Source organism: Oncorhynchus gorbuscha, linkage group LG25 (assembly GCF_021184085.1).
Source record: "Oncorhynchus gorbuscha isolate QuinsamMale2020 ecotype Even-year linkage group LG25, OgorEven_v1.0, whole genome shotgun sequence".
Classification (NCBI taxonomy): Eukaryota; Metazoa; Chordata; class Actinopteri; order Salmoniformes; family Salmonidae; genus Oncorhynchus; species Oncorhynchus gorbuscha.
This window is the reverse complement of record NC_060197.1, coordinates 38,885,190-38,901,770: the sequence shown is the minus strand read 5'-3', so window position 1 is coordinate 38,901,770 and position 16,581 is coordinate 38,885,190. Positions and strand designations below refer to the sequence as shown.

General features: G+C 40.9%; 1 protein-coding gene across 3 annotated transcripts in view; it reads right to left on the bottom strand.

Moving 5' to 3' along the window:
- LOC124013830 (echinoderm microtubule-associated protein-like 3) overlaps nt 1-15,133 on the bottom strand; it is a 50,633-nt gene extending 35,500 nt beyond the window's left edge. For all 3 annotated transcript variants that reach the window (XM_046328392.1, XM_046328393.1, XM_046328395.1), the window contains exon 1: nt 14,917-15,133. In XM_046328392.1, coding sequence (XP_046184348.1) covers nt 14,917-14,941 — 25 coding nt within the window. In that variant the 5' untranslated portion in view covers nt 14,942-15,133. The remainder of the gene's footprint in view (nt 1-14,916) is intronic.
- Between the last annotated feature and the right edge of the window lie 1,448 nt (nt 15,134-16,581).

The following is a 16,581-nucleotide window of genomic DNA, read 5'->3' as shown; positions in this document are numbered from 1 at the left end:
CATGATCTATTTTATTTACCTCCCAATTCAGACAGACACTTCCATGCAATCGTTCTCACTTTCCCTGCCTCGTTTTTGCTTGCACACACACACACACACACACACACACACACACACACACACACACACACACACACACAGAGTGTTTCTGCAGAAAAGAGGCTTAACGTCATATACAAAATGTCTCACGCAAACTTTACACAGGACAAAAATCATATGACAGTGTATAAAGTAGAGGTTGTCTTGATTTATCTCAGATTGTGTGGGCCTGCACCTCTGAATAATGGGTCTTTAGTCCGTATAGTTATCATATTTAAATAAACACAGAAATTAAGTTATTAGTATTACTGCTATTATCTGTGGCGAATGAAACAAGACTAGCATTAAATGCCAAAACTTACAGATCTGAGCAAACGTGGCTATGAGTCAGAAATCAAATCCCAAGGGGGCTTGAAAGATGAAGCCAAGAATGTGGACAGAATCTTGAGCCATCGCATAAATTACAATGTAATATACACTGAACAAAAATATAAATGCAACATGCAACAATTTCAAAGATTTTACTGAGTTACAGGTGATGAAGCCAGATGTGGCGGTCCTGGGCTGGCATGGTTACACGTGGTCTGCGGTTGTGAGGCCAGTTGGATGTACTGGTAGAGTACATGGTAGAGAAATGAACATTAATTTAGCTGGCAACAGCTCTGGTGGACATTCCTGCAGTCAGCATGCGCCAATTGCACGCTCCCTCAAATCTTGAGACATCTGTGGCATTGTGTTGTGTGACAAAACGGCACATTTTAGAGTGGCCTTTTGTCCCCAGCACAAGGTTCACCTGTGTAATAATCATGCTGTTTAATCAGCTTGTTGATATGCCACACGTCTCAGGTGGATAGATTATCTTGGCAATGGAGAAATGCTTTTGTGCATATGGAACATTTCTGGGATTTTTTTATTTCAGCTCATGAAACATTGGACCAACATTACATGTTGCATTTATATTTTTGTTCAGAGTATTTAAGGTTTGCCTGGTATTATTACCGCTGCTGTTGCTAATGCTAACCATTAAAACTGCCACCACTAGTACAACCTTTAATAAAGAGTTCCATTTCAATAGGTGTACCTACAAAAGCAGTGTGGTACGTAAAGGGAACACATTTTACAAAACTGGGTGAGACCGTAGCCATTATAAAAAAGGTACACTGCTGGCCACTTGCAGGTACAAAAGGCACCGTTGGGAACTTGCAGAACTACTGTACATTGCATGGTTTCAGCAGGTACTGCAGGTCTGCACTCTCAAAGGAGACATTGGTTACTGTACGATACCTTATCATTCTTCATTCATTTGTGAACTGAAGGAACTGTTGCAGTTTTAGGCACAACCCATCTTTCAGGGGGACGTTCAAGAACTTAGCCAATAGCACTCCTGAACACATCGGGAAGTAATTAGTGGTTTGTGTTCTTCGTCTCTTTTTTAGGGGAGGTATGGTATTTATGGTTGTGAACGGGAGCCGGAGCAACAGATGGGAATAGAATGTCCAGGAAGTGAAAACGAAGAGGGGTTTATGTTTCCTCTAGAGGAGGCCTGGGCAACTACAGTCCTCTGGGGCCTGATTGGTGTCACACTTTTGTCCCAGCTAACACACCTGACTCCAACAATCAACTAATCATGATCTTCAATTTAAAATGCAATTAGTTTAAAATCAGCTGTGTTTGCTAGGGATGGGGGGGGGAGTGTGACACCAATCAGGCCCCCGAGGACTGGAATTGCCCAGACCTGCGTCTAGCGCAATAATGAACACTGGAGAGGGTTGTTTGCTCTCACACACACACACACACACACAGACACACACAGACAGACCCAGCTGCCTTGTCACAAATTTCCAAGCTTCTATTTTTTCTGTAGTTACAACTTTTTTTTCTCATGACAAGCCAAGGCCCGCGGGTGAGTCCCAAAGGAAGCTGGAGAGGAACACACACATGCACAACGACTGAACTGGACGGGGGCTGGAAGCAATCTGGAGTAGAGTGTGGTATCTGGTCTGATTGAATGTTGGAGCCACTCTGTTCCTCACGTCGTCCTCTTTTTATTCCTTTCTGTCTGGCTTTCTGTTCCTTTCTCTCATCATACACACACCAATTCTCTCCCTCAATCCATTTTAAAATCAAGTAAAGCTGGAAATAGTTTGACGAAGCAGTGCTTGGCTAAAAGTAGTAAAATACACAACTACATTCTCCATTCATTATTTATGGTGACTTTATGAAAGTGACGCCAACTCAAACAACGCCTCAACAAACTGTTATTCCAGGGATCAGTTTAAGCCACTGTTTGTATAGAGGTTGGACGCCATTTTACCAAGAAATATCAGAACCATGACATCGCACTGATGAAAACTGATAAACAGGTTTGTTTACCAGCAAGGTTTGAAATGATTATGTTTTAGTCAAACATTATACATGTTTGGGCTTCTTGCAGTCAATTTGCAGTCCACAAATTATTTGTAATTAGAGTGCATTTGGAAAGTATTCAGACCCCTTGACTTTTTCCACATTTTTCTACGCTACAGCCTTATTCTGAAATAGATTTGTTTCTCATCAATCAACACACAATACCCCGTAATGAAAAAACAAAAACAGTTTTGGGGAAATATCACATTTACATAAGTAAATCAAATCAAATTTTATTTGTCACATACACATGGTTAGCAGATGTTAATGCGAGTGTAGCGAAATGCTTGTAAGTAAGCTCTGTCAGGTTGCATGTGGAGCGTCAATGCACAGCTATTTTCAGGTCTCCCCAGAGATGTTTGATCAGTTTCAAGTCCGGGCTCTGGCTGGGCCACTCAAGGACATTTCAGAGACTTGTCCCGAAGTAATAATAATAATAATAATATATGCCATTTAGCAGACGCTTTTATCCAAAGCGACTTACAGTCATGTGTGCATACATTCTACGATAACAACATTAGACCATTAGACCATAACAACATTAGACCATAACAACATTAGACCATTAGACCATAACAGCATTAGACCATTAGATCATAACAACATTAGATCATAACAACATTAGACCATTAGACCATAACAACATTAGACCATAACAACATTAGATCATAACAACATTAGATCATAACAACCATAACAACATTAGACCATTAGATCATAACAACATTAGACCATTAGACCATAACAACATTAGACCATTAGACCATAACAACATTAGACAATTAGATCATAACAACATTAGATTAGATCATAACAACATTAGATCATAACAGCATTAGACCATTAGATCATAACAACATTAGACCATTAGACCATAACAACATAATAATAATAATAATAATTAGATAATAATATACATTTAGACCTTTTATAACACAGTCATTATACCATTAGACCATTGAACAACATTAGACCATACCAACTGATTAGACCATAACAACATTAGACCATTAGACCATAACAACATTAGACCATAACAACATTAGACCATAACAACATTAGACCATTAGACCATAACAACATTAGATCATAACAACATTAGACCATAACAACATTAGACCATAACAACATTAGACCATAACAACATTAGACCATAACAACATTAGACCATTAGACCATAACACCATTAGACCATTAGACCATAACAACATTAGACCATTAGACCATAACAACATTAGACCATTAGATCATAACAACATTAGACCATAACAACATTAGAACATTAGACCATAACAACATTAGACCATTAGACCATAACAACATTAGACCATTAGACCATAACAACATTAGACCATTAGACCATAACAACATTAGACCATTAGACCATAACAACATTAGACCATTAGAACAACATTAGACCATTAGACAACATTAGACCATAACAACATTAGACCATTAGACCATAACAACATTAGACCATTAGACCATAACAACATTAGAACATAACAACATTAGAACATAACAACATTAGACCATAACAACATTAGACCATTAGACCATTAGATCATAACAACATTAGACCATAACAACATTAGAACATAACAACATTAGAACATAACAACATTAGAACATAACAACATTAGAACATAACAACATTAGACCATTAGACCATAACAACATTAGACATTTACATTTACATTTAAGTCATTTAGCAGACGCTCTTATCCAGAGCGACTTACAAATTGGTGCATTCACCTTATGACATCCAGTGGAACAGCCACTTTACAATAGTGCATCTAAATATTTTAAGGGGGGAGGGGGTGAGAAGGATTACTTTATCCTATCCTAAGTATTCCTTAAAGAGGTGGGGTTTCAGGTGTCTCCGGAAGGTGGTGATTGACTCCGCTGTCCTGGCGTCGTGAGGGAGTTTGTTCCACCATTGGGGAGCCAGAGCAGTGAACAGTTTTGACTGGGCTGAGCGGGAACTGTACTTCCTCAGTGGTAGGGAGACGAGCAGGCCAGAGGTGGATGAACGCAGTGCCCTTATTTGGGTGTAGGGCCTGATCAGAGCCTGGAGGTACTGAGGTGCCGTTCCCCTCACAGCTCCGTAGGCAAGCACCATGGTCTTGTAGCGGATGCGAGCTTCAACTGGAAGCCAGTGGAGAGAGCGGAGGAGCGGGGTGACGTGAGAGAACTTGGGAAGGTTGAACACTAGACGGGCTGCGGCGTCTAGACCATAACAACATTAGACCATTAGATCATAACAACATTAGACCATAACACCATTAGACCATAACAACATTAGACCATTAGACCATAACAACATTAGACCATTAGACCATAACAACATTAGACCATAACAACATTAGACCATAACAATATTAGACCATTAGACCATAACAACATTAGACCATAAAGTCACTCCTGCATTGTCTTGGCTGTGTGCTTCGGGTCGTTGTCCTGTTGGAAGGTGAACCTTTGCCTCAGTCTGAGGTCCTAATCGCTCTGGAGTAGGTTTTCATCAAGGATCTCTCTGTACTTTGCTCCGTTCATCTTCCCTCGATCCTGAATAGTCTCCCAGCCCCTGACGCTGAAAAACATCCCCACAGCATGATGCTGCCACCACCATGCTTCACTGTAGGGATGGTGCCAGGGTTCCTCCAGACGTGATGCTTGGCATTCAGTCCAAAGAGTTCAATCTTGGTTTCATCAGACCATAGAATCTTGTTTATCATTGTCTGAGAGTCCTTTAGGTGCCTTTCGGCAAACTCCAAGCAGGCTGTCATGTGCCTTTTATTGAGGAGTGGCTTCCGTCTGGCCACTCTACCATAAAGGCCTGATTGGTGGAATGCAGCAGAGAGGGTTGTCCTTCTGGCAGGTTCTCCCATCTCCACAGAGGAACTCTGGAGCTCTGTAAGTGTGACCATCGGGTTCTTGGTCACCTCCCTGACCAAGACCCTTCTCCCCCGATTTCTCAGTTCGGCCAGCTCTAGGAAGAGTCCTGGTGGTTCCAAACTTGTTAAATTTAAGAATGGTGGAGGCCACTGAGTTCTTGGGGACTTTCAATGCTGGAGAAATGTCTTGGTACACTCCCTCAAATATGTGCATCAACACAATCCTGTCTCGGAGCTCTACGGACAATTCCTTAGACCACATGGCTTGGTTTTTGCTCTGACATGCACTGTCAACTGTGGAACCTGATGTATAGACTGGTGTGTGCGCCTTTCCAAATCATGTTCAATCAATTGAATAATCAATGGAAACTGGATGCACCTGAGTTCAATTGAGTCTCATAGCAAACAGTCTGAATATTTTAGTAAATAAGGTTTCTGTTTTTTATTTTTTATAAATGTGCAAAACTTTCTAAAAACCTGTTTTTGACTTTACATTATGGGGTATTGTGTGTAGATTGATGAGGATTTTGTTTGATTTAATCCATTTTAGAATAAGGCTGTAACTTAAGAATTGGGGCGGCAGCCTAGTGGTTAGAGCTTTGGGCCATTAACGGAAGGTTGCTGGATCAAATCCCCTAGCAGACAAGGTAAAAATCTGTCGTTCTGCCCCTGAACAAGCCAGTTAACCTACTGTTCCCAAGTAGGCCGTCATTGAAAATAGAATTTGTTCTTAACTGACTTGACTAGTTAAATAATGGTTAAATAAATGTTAAAAAATGTAAAATGTGTACGAGTCAAGGTGTCTGAAATACTTTCTGTATGAACTGTACGTTCTGCCCCCCCGACCATCTGCTCAAGAAAAACAAATCTATAAAAATAGGCCCGCGCCTGAATCTAGTTGATGATCCCTGGTGTAGAGCCATTTACCGCCCACAAGACCTCAGATGGCCCAGGCCACTCGGCACAGAAAAGAGTGGAAATTAGAGAAACATCATCTAGATGTGTTATGATGTCTGTTCTCCTTGTGCTGTAACTGTTCTGGATTGACTTGTGTTTGTCATATGTCCATGTGATTCTGTGTTGTAATGTCTGTCTTGTCCTGTGATTTAATGTTTTTAGTTTATTTATTTTTTCATTGCACAGCACTTCAGTTATCACTGGCCAGGCCGTCATTGTAAAGAAATTGACTCACCTAGATAAATAAAGGCTAAACATTTAACATAAATATTTTGCCCAGGCTAACTTTTTGAAGAACTGTAGTTTAATTAAAAGGAAAAAGTACTTTTTAATCGAGGTTTGAATTGGTGTCAAAGGTTTTATGGCTAGAAGGACGTTTTCATTTCCATCTTTATGTTTTATAGATGCTTTTTCGATTCTTAATAATTTGGTATTTTCTTTATCTTGATGTCTCCAAAGTCCTTACTTGCAATCTAACCTCAACAGATTGTTCGACTGATTTATCACTGTTACGTCATTGTGGTTGAAACCGTCTTAATCGAGGCGTGAAGGTTATTTTCCATCCCAGACTCTCAAGAGTAAGGATTGACAGCACACACACACACACACACACTCTTCCCACATTTCACCCACCCTTTGTCAACTCCTTTCCAGTGATGCACCGTGGCGGGTGGCATTCACCACCTACAGAGAGCGCCTGTCCCCGTCACTTGTCCCCGGGACCCATGTCATCACGAGCATGATGCCACCACAATACATCCTGTGCCTATACTTTACACGTCTGCACGAGCCGTGGGCGATGCAGTCTACCATCTAACTTTTCACACTGAACCGAAACAGAGAGATCTAGCTACATCACAGCAGAACACACTGACAGACTCAGCCCCACCTGCGAATATATGCAGGGAAATTAATACTGTCTGCTGCTATAACTCCCTGTCTAAAGTTTAATAGAAAACGCTGCTCTATGATAATATCTTATTATCGTATGAGAAAAAAGTAGCATTTTCTGATGGAAAAGTGTGGACTTTCGTCGGCTGCTCAACCTACATCAATCCTTGACACACCAAAGCCTGCAGTAGAATACTCTATATTTGATACTCGCTGAAGATGAAACGTTGGTCGCAAATATTGAAGCTAAACACAAGATTAAGAGGATTAAAACAATCTGAAAATAAACATTAAACACCCACAGGATTTCTCTTGAGCTGTTTGGGGTCAACACAGTGTCACTATACTTAAATCGGAGGGATATTTTGCAAGAGCATTCTTGCTTTGAATGCAGATAAAGCGATGAGGTATCAAATGTCAAGAGTAATACCAGTACGATCTCTCACTCACACACAGACGATGGTAGTGCAAAGGAGATGCTGGATATAGTCAACCATGTCAAAAGCACCCGCATTTTTTCTCATGTGTAGATAAAGCAAGTTATGAACAAACCTTTTACCGACTACTGCAATGAAAACCATAACCAAATGAAGAGGTCCAGATAGAAGCAAGCTATCGGACATGTTCTCAGACCCTAATCAACAGTGCTTTGTGACTTGACAGCATGGAATTATCAAGTAGCTATGGGGGAGAGACATTTGTGATTTTATGGACAGTTCAGCCTAATACCCACAATCCCTAACAGTAAACTCACTGACAGCCCACTGACAGTCCCATCCTGCTGACTGAATAAAACAGTGCTGATCTGATGGCAGTTTCACTTTGTAAGTCATAAATAGCTGAGGTTAGAATTGCTGTAGGATAAGCTGATCCCAGATGTGCTTAGTGGGACTTATTCTAGTTAGCTGTGAGTGAAACCGCTTATGATTTTTCAACGCAGATACAGATTATTGGAGGACCAAAAAAAAGCCTATACCATTAAATCGGCCAATTTTGATATATATATATATATTTGTAATAATGACAATTACAACAATACTGAATGAGCACTTTTATTTTAACTTAATATAATACGTAAATAAAATCTATTTAGTCTCAAATAAATAATGAAACATGTTGAATTTGGTTTAAACAATGCAACAAAGTGTTGGAGAAGTAAGTAAAAGTGCAATATGTGCCATGTAAAGGGCTAATGCTTAAGTTCCTTGCTCAGAACATATGAAAGCTGGTGGTTCCTTTTAACATGAGTCTTCAATATTCCCAGTTAAGAAGGTTTAGGTTGTAGTTATTATCAGTCTATTTCTCTATACCATTTGTATTTCATAGACCTTTGGCTATTGGATGTTCTTATAGGGATTATACTATTGCCAGCCTAATCTCAGTAGTTGATAGGCTTGAAGTCATAAACAGCGCTGTGCTTCAAACATTGCGAAGAGCTTCTGGTAAACACAGGAAAGTGCTGTTTGAATGAATGCTTATGAGCCTGCTGCTGCCTACCACCGATCAGATTGCTCTTTCAAATATCAAATCATAGACTTATAATAAACACACAGAAATACAAGCCTTAGGTCATTAATATGGTCAAAACCGGAAACTATCATTTAAAAAAAACAAAATGTTAATTATTTCAGTGAAATACGGAACCGTTACGTATTTTGTCGAACCGGTGGCAACCCTAAGTCTAAATATTGCTGTTACATTGCACCACCTTCAATGTTATGTCATAATTATATAAAATAATTCTGGCAAATTAATTACAGTCTTTGTTAGGAATAAATGGTCTTCACACAGTTCGCAACGAGCCAGGCGGTCCAAGCTGCTGCATATACCCTGACTCTGCTTGCACTGAACGCAAGAGAAGTGACACAATTTCCCTGGTTAATACTGCCTGCTAACATGAATTTCTTAACTATGCAGGTTTAAAAAATATACTTGTGTATTGATTTTAACTCCTTGGTGACAGGGGGCAGTATTTTCACATCCAGATGAAATGCATACCCAAATTCAACTGCCTGCTACTCATCCCCAGAAGATAAGATATGCATATATTATTATATTATTAGTAGATTAGGATAGAAAACACTCTGAAGTGTTCTGAAGTGTTCTAAAACTGTTTGAATCATGTCTGTGAGTACAACAGAACCTATTTAGCAGGCGAAACCCCGAGGACAAACCATTCAGATTATTTTCAGATTCAGATGTTTTTCTTTAAGGTCACTCTCTTTTCAATGTGTTTTCATTGGGAATCCAGATTTCAAAGGGACCTTCTTGCAGTTCCTATCGCTTCCACTGGATGTCAACAGTCTTTAGAAATTGGTTGCAGAAAAATTAATCCATGCTTTTGTCACTTCTAGGTTAGACTACTGCAATGCTCTATTTTCCGGCTACCCGGATAAAGCACTAAATAAACTTCAGTTAGTGCTAAATACGGCTGCTAGAATCCTGACTAGAACCAAAAAATTTGATCATATTACTCCAGTGCTAGCCTCTCTACACTGGCTTCCTGTCAAAGCAAGGGCTGATTTCAAGGTTTTACTGCTAACCTACAAAGCATTACATGGGCTTGCTCCTACCTACCTCTCTGATTTGGTCCTGCCGTACATACCTATACGTACGCTACGGTCACAAGACGCAGGCCTCCTAATTGTCCCTAGAATTTCTAAGCAAACAGCTGGAGGCAGGGCTTTCTCCTATAGAGCTCCATTTTTATGGAACGGTCTGCCTACCCATGTCAGAGACGCAAACTCGGTCTCAACCTTTAAGTCTTTACTGAAGACTCATCTCTTCAGTGGGTCATATGATTGAGTGTAGTCTGTCCCAGGAGTGGGAAGGTGAACGGAAAGGCTCTGGAGCAACGAACCGCCCTTGCTGTCTCTGCCTGGCCGGTTCCCCTTTTTCCACTGGGATTCTCTGCCTCTAACCCTGTTACGGGGCTGAGTCACTGGCTTGCTGGGGCTCTCTCGTGCCGTCCCTGGGGGGATGCGTCACCTGGGTGGGTTGATTCACTGTTGTGGTCGGCCTGTCTGGGTTCCCCCTTGGGTTGTACCGTGTCGGAGATCTTTGTGGGCTATACTCGGCCTTGTCTCAGGATGGTAAGTTGGTGGTTGAAGATTTCCCTCTAGTGGTGTGGGGGCTGTGCTTTGGCAAAGTGGGTGGGGTTATATCCTTCCTGTTTGGCCCTGTCCGGGGTGTCCTCGGATGGGGCCACAGTGTCTCCTGACCCCTCCTGTCTCAGCCTCCAGTATTTATGCTGCAGTAGTTTATGTGTCGGGGGCTAGGGTCAGTTTGTTTATCTGGAGTACTTCTCCTGTCCTATTCGGTGTCCTGTGTAAATCTAAGTGTGCGTTCTCTAATTCTCTCCTTCTCTCTTTCTTTCTCTCTCTCGGAGGACCTGAGCCCTAGAACCATGCCCCAGGACTACCTGACATGATGACTCCTTGCTGTCCCCAGTCCACCTGGCCATGCTGCTGCTCCAGTTTCAACTGGCCTGGGCCCTAGGACCATGTCCCAGGACTACCTGACATGAGGACTCCTTGCTGTCCCCAGTCCACCTGGCCATGCTCCTGCTCCAGTTTCAACTGACCTGAGCCCTAGGACCGTGCCCCAGGACTACCTGACATGATGGCTCCTTGCTGTCCCCAGTCCACCTGACTGTGCTGCTGCTCCAGTTTCAACTGTTCTGCCTTATTATTATTTGACCATGCTGGTCATTTATGAACATTTGAACATCTTGGTCATGTTCTGTTATAATCTCTACCCGGCACAGCCAGAAGAGGACTGGCCACCCCACATAGCCCGGTTCCTCTCTAGGTTTCTTCCTAGGTTTTGGCCTTTCTAGGGAGTTTTTCCTAGCCACCGTGCTTTTACACCTGCATTGTTTGCTGTTTGGGGTTTTAGGCTGGGTTTCTGTACAGCACTTTGAGATATCAGCTGATGTACGAAGGGCTATATAAATAAATTTGATTTGATTTGATTTGATTTGAGGTTTTTCCTTTGTGTAATGAAGAAGTACGGCCTTCTTGAACAAGGGTAACTTAAAGTGTACTGTTAGATAGAGGTGCGTGACCAGAAAACATGCTAGTTTGTTTTCCTCCTGTATTGAACACAGATCATCCCGTCTTCAATTGTATCTATTATTTACGTGAACAAATACCTAAAGTTGTATTACAAAAGTAGTTTGAAATGTTTTGGCAAAGATTACAGGTAACTTTTGAGATATTTTGTAGTCAAATTGCGCAAGTTGGAAACAGTGTTTTTCTGGATCAAATGCGCCAAATAAATGGACATTTTGGATATATATTGACGGAATTAATCTAACAAAATGACCATTTGTGATGTTTATGGGACATATTGGAGTGCCAACTAAAGAAGCTCGTCAAAGGTAATGCATGAATTATATTTTTATTTCTGCGTTTTGTGTCGCGCCTGCAGGGTTGAAATATGCTTCTCCCTCTTTGTTTACTATGGTGCTATCTCCAGATAATAGCATCGGTTGCTTTTGCCGAAAAGCCTTTTTGAAATCTGACATGTTGGCTGGATTCACAACAAGTGTTGCTTTAATTTGCTATCTTGCATGTGTGATTTCATGAAAGTTTGATTTTTAAAGTAATTTATTTGAATTTGGCTTTTGGCCAGGTGGGATGCTAGCGTCCCACATATCCCAGAGAGGTTTTTTAAAAAGGCATTGATGTTTATGGTTAGGTTCATTGGTGCAATGATTGTGCTTTTTTCACAAATGCGCTTTTGTTAAATCATCAACCGTTTGGCGAAGTAGGCTGTGATTTGATGATAAATTAACAGGCACCGCATTGATTATATGCAACGCAGGACAAGCTAGTTATTCTAGTAATATCGTCAACCATGTGTAGTGAACTAGTGATTATGGTGAGATTAAACTTATCTTATAAAAATAATCAATGCTAGCTAGCACCTTACCTTGGCTACTTGCTGCACTCGCAAAACAGGTGGTCAGACTGCCACGCATTCTCCTCGTGGATTGGAATGTAATCAGCCATAATCGCCGTCCAAAAATGCAGATTACCGATTGTTATGAAAACTTGAATCGGCCCTAATTAAATCAGCCTTCTGAATAATCGGTCGACCTCTAAAACATACTGACAGACAGGCATTACCCACAGTTGCAAACCGGCGTCTGCCTCTCCATGTGATATTGGGCCCGTTAGATATTGCAGCCGACTTTAAAGGTGAGTCGAGACTGATTGATCTACAAATCATAACTAACTATCTACTCAATATTATTTGTAGATCAGTCAGTCACAATTTACTCAACATATACTGCACTGACACAAATGACTGTTGATTGGTTGAAAGAAATTGATAATAGAATACTGTGGGAGCTCTACTGTTAGATTTCAGTGCAGACTTGGATATTATTGACCATAATAATGGTCAATAATGGTCATAACATAATGATATATGGCTTTTCAACCTGGATCCAGAGCTATATATCTAATATTACACAAAGGATTTTCTTTCATGGAAGTCTCTATAATTTCAAACATGTAGGGTGTGGTGTACTGCAGGGCAGCTCTCTAGGCCCTCTACTCTTTTCTATTTTTACCAATGACCTGCCACTGGCATTAAACAAAGCCTTTGTGTCCATGTATGCTGATGATTCAGCCATATTTGTGTCAACAACCACGGCTAATGAAGTCACTGAAACCCTAAACAAATAGATGCAGTCTGTTTCGGAATGGGTGGTATTAATAAACTGGTCCTGAACGTCTCTAAAACTAAGAGCATTGTATTTGGTACAAATCAGTTCCTAAGCTCTTGACCTCAGCTGGATCTGGTAACGAATGGTGCGGCTGTTGAACAAGTTGAGGAGACTAAATGACTTGCTGTTACCTTAGATTGTAAATGTCATGGACCAAAACATATAGATTCAATGGTTGTAAAAATGGGGAGAGGTCTTTCCATAATAAAAGAGATGCTCTGCTTTTTTGACACCACACATTAAAAAAAGCAAGTCCTGCAGGCTCTGGTTATATCTTATCTTGATTATTGTTCAGTCATGTGGTTAAGTGCTGCAAAGAAAGACCTAGTTAAGCTATAGCTGGCCCAAAACAGAGCGGCACATCTTGCTCTACATTGTAATCAGAGGGCTGATATAAATACTATGCTGCCAGTCTCTCTTGGCTAAGAGTTGAGAGACTGACTGCATCACTTATTTTTATTAGAAACATTAATGTATTGAACATTCCAAATTGTTTGCAGTCAATTTACACACGGCTCTGACACACACACACTTACCCCACCAGACATGCCACCAGGGGTCTTTTCACAGTCTCCAAATTCAAGAACACGTTCAGTATTATAGAGCCATTAGTGTATGGAACTCCCTTCCATCTCATATTGATCAAATGAACAGCAAACCTGCTTTCAAAAAACAGATATATCAACCCCTCACGGGACACAACGCTTCTACCTTATTTGACCTAGATATAGTGTGTGAATGTATTGATATGTAGGCTGTGTGTGCCATTTTTACATTTATGTAGTTATGTCCTTGATCCGTTTTTGTCTATTAATGTTCTGTATTGTGTCATGTTACATGTATTATGTGGACCCCAGGAAAAGTAGCTACTGCTTTCGAAACCAGCTGATGGGGACCCTAATAAAATACCCAAATACTATGATACATCACAGTTTTTCTGCTCTCAAACATTGACTGTTCCCCTGTGTGTGTGTGTCAGCAGTAGCAGCATAACCAATGCTACTGCAACATGGGGGGGGGGGGCAATTAATAACAGCCACAAACTGAATAACTGTAATTTCCATTTAAAACCATGCCCAAAGATGTCTGGGTGAGAGATGGGTAGGTACCCCCAAATTAATTCATGCATCACATCTTGAACACCCATCATGTCATTATGCTGTTTAGAGTTATAGTTCCTCTCTCTTGCTTGATCTAGGAACTTTTGAAGTTTCTCAAGTGCAGATGGTGGTCCAACAACTACAGTGACTGTAGAACTCTGACAGGGCTTTAAATACATCCATAACTACGGACAGATTAAATTGTGTCTAGCCTGTTGCTCAATGCACAGAACTAACTTCCACATAGGACTGTCGCCCTAGAGCTTTGAATATGACTGTTGTTTCAGCGTGATCAAGGAGCTTATAGTGATACATCACTATTCAAATTCAAAATCAAGCCATTTGAAAACATCCCTGTTTATTGGTGTAGCTAATGGGGTTGCCTTGCCATAGACACAGTCAAGAGACCACAAACTAAGGAACTAAACTGGCAAAAAAGTACTCTAGCATCCTACCCAATTGGGAGAGAACATTGTAGATATCATTCTGTTCCCACGTCTGCCATTCACCAAAACTCCATATGCACACCCTATCTCAAGAGAGATGATGGGGGATATAAATCACTTTGTTTCAGACCTACCTATAGGATACAACCACGTGAATTTTCATGATTTAAAAGAGTGAACAAGAACATAGCAAAATCCTTACAAACTGAAAGCACATAACATCATTTGCCCTATAGGTTATCATCAAATTGCGATTACTCCTTTATACAATTGCAAAGGTGTGTTTTCAGTTTTTCAATTGCATGTTTCGCACAAACTACACATGCTGCTTTGTAATTTGCAGACTGATACGCCCACATAAGGAACTGTGTGGTTGACATACAGAAAGAAGCAACTCAAAGTCTGAAATGGTCAAATACAAATACAATTTTAGATGCTTTACTTACCTAGGCTATTCGTAGAACCATCCATGACTGATCGCCCAGAAGTTATTTACTGTCTTCTAAGAGTGGAGTTTGTTTTGGGGTGTATTTTCCATGCTGCTGCTCGTACCCGGAGCGTGTCAAAGTCACACTCGGGAGCTCGCGCTGAAGTTGTTTCTTTAGAAAAGAGAGGAGACACGCATGGCAACGTGCGCAGTTGCTAGAGAGGATTGTGTGTCTCTTCCCCAAAAAAAAGAATGCACTCAAATACTTTACACAAATCCAGGAAATGAGCTGAACATTGGGGGGGACAAGTGCACAAACGCCCAATATATTCACATACACTCCGCACCAGAATTTCCCAAATGATGCTCGTGGAGTATGTATGGTATAACTATCCCCCTGTTTTGCGATGGCTATGTGTGTATATAATAATAATATGCTTCTTACTGAAACGTTGTAGAACTACTTTTTGAGTTACACCCCATGTCATCCAAAAAGTTCTGTCCAACTGATATTTTTAATTCACAGAGATTTCCTGCCACCTGGTGGCGTGTTTTTGTACTTATCTTCAACGACACGATGGCGGAACTAAAGCTCGGCGTCTTTGTTTTTTTTTATACTTATCTTCAACGACACGATGGCGGAACTAAAGCTCGGCGTCTTTGTTTTTGTAATGATGGGGGAACAAAAACCCGCTTGAACCAGGAAATGCATCCGGGGGTTCTACATGGAGTGACATGTCTGAAGGAGACGTGATACGATGGAGAATCTCACCCCACTTTTAACCCCAACGTATAATTTACGAGCTTCTAAGGTCACTCAAGTTGAATTGTCACATATTATGTGACATAGTTATAAATTGAATGGCTAATTATAGCTACGTAAAATATACAGTATGTTGTCCTGTGTTTATGTCTGTTGTGTCATGCTCCCATCAAAACCACAGAGATTGATCTGCACATATGTTTTGCAAGCTGTCACAATATATTCATATTAGTGCAGATTTATAGTGTCACTGTACTATTTGTCCCATCTGCTTATCTTGTTAATCATGTCAGCTTCACTCTTCTCTTTTGTAAGAGCCACATGATGCATGAACCATGAACTGCCTGCTGTCTACTACGGGTCCAGAGTGTGTGGTTTCTGTCAGAGCAGCTGTCCAACATGCCACCCTGTGTCAGACAGCCACAGCATTTTCCCTAGTTACACTACACAACACCTGTGGCCAGGTATGTCACACCCTAAATCCATAGGAATTTCCCCAAGTAATCACATCGACATGGTAGTTAAATTTGAGTGGATAGCGGTGGGTGATCGTTAACCTCAATTGTAGGGTTAGGAGCACTATGGCAGGGCTCTCCATCCATGTTCCAGGTGAACCCCAGTTGTAACTAACCTGATTCATCTTATAAACCAATTCATTATTAGAAACAAATGCACCAGATTAGGGTTGGAATGAAAACCTACAGGATAGTAGCTCTCCAGGAACAAGGTTGGAGAGCCCTGCACTACGGTGTATCAAGTTACCCTTTCATGCATTTTGTTGAACTATGTTGACTGCTTGTACCTCCTCGTCAATGCATTTCCTCGTCCTCAACAGGCACTGAGGTGTTTCCATGACAGCCCTGGATGTTATAAGAGCCAGCTCGTACCCACAGACCTAAGAGGACGAGGATAGAATAAATG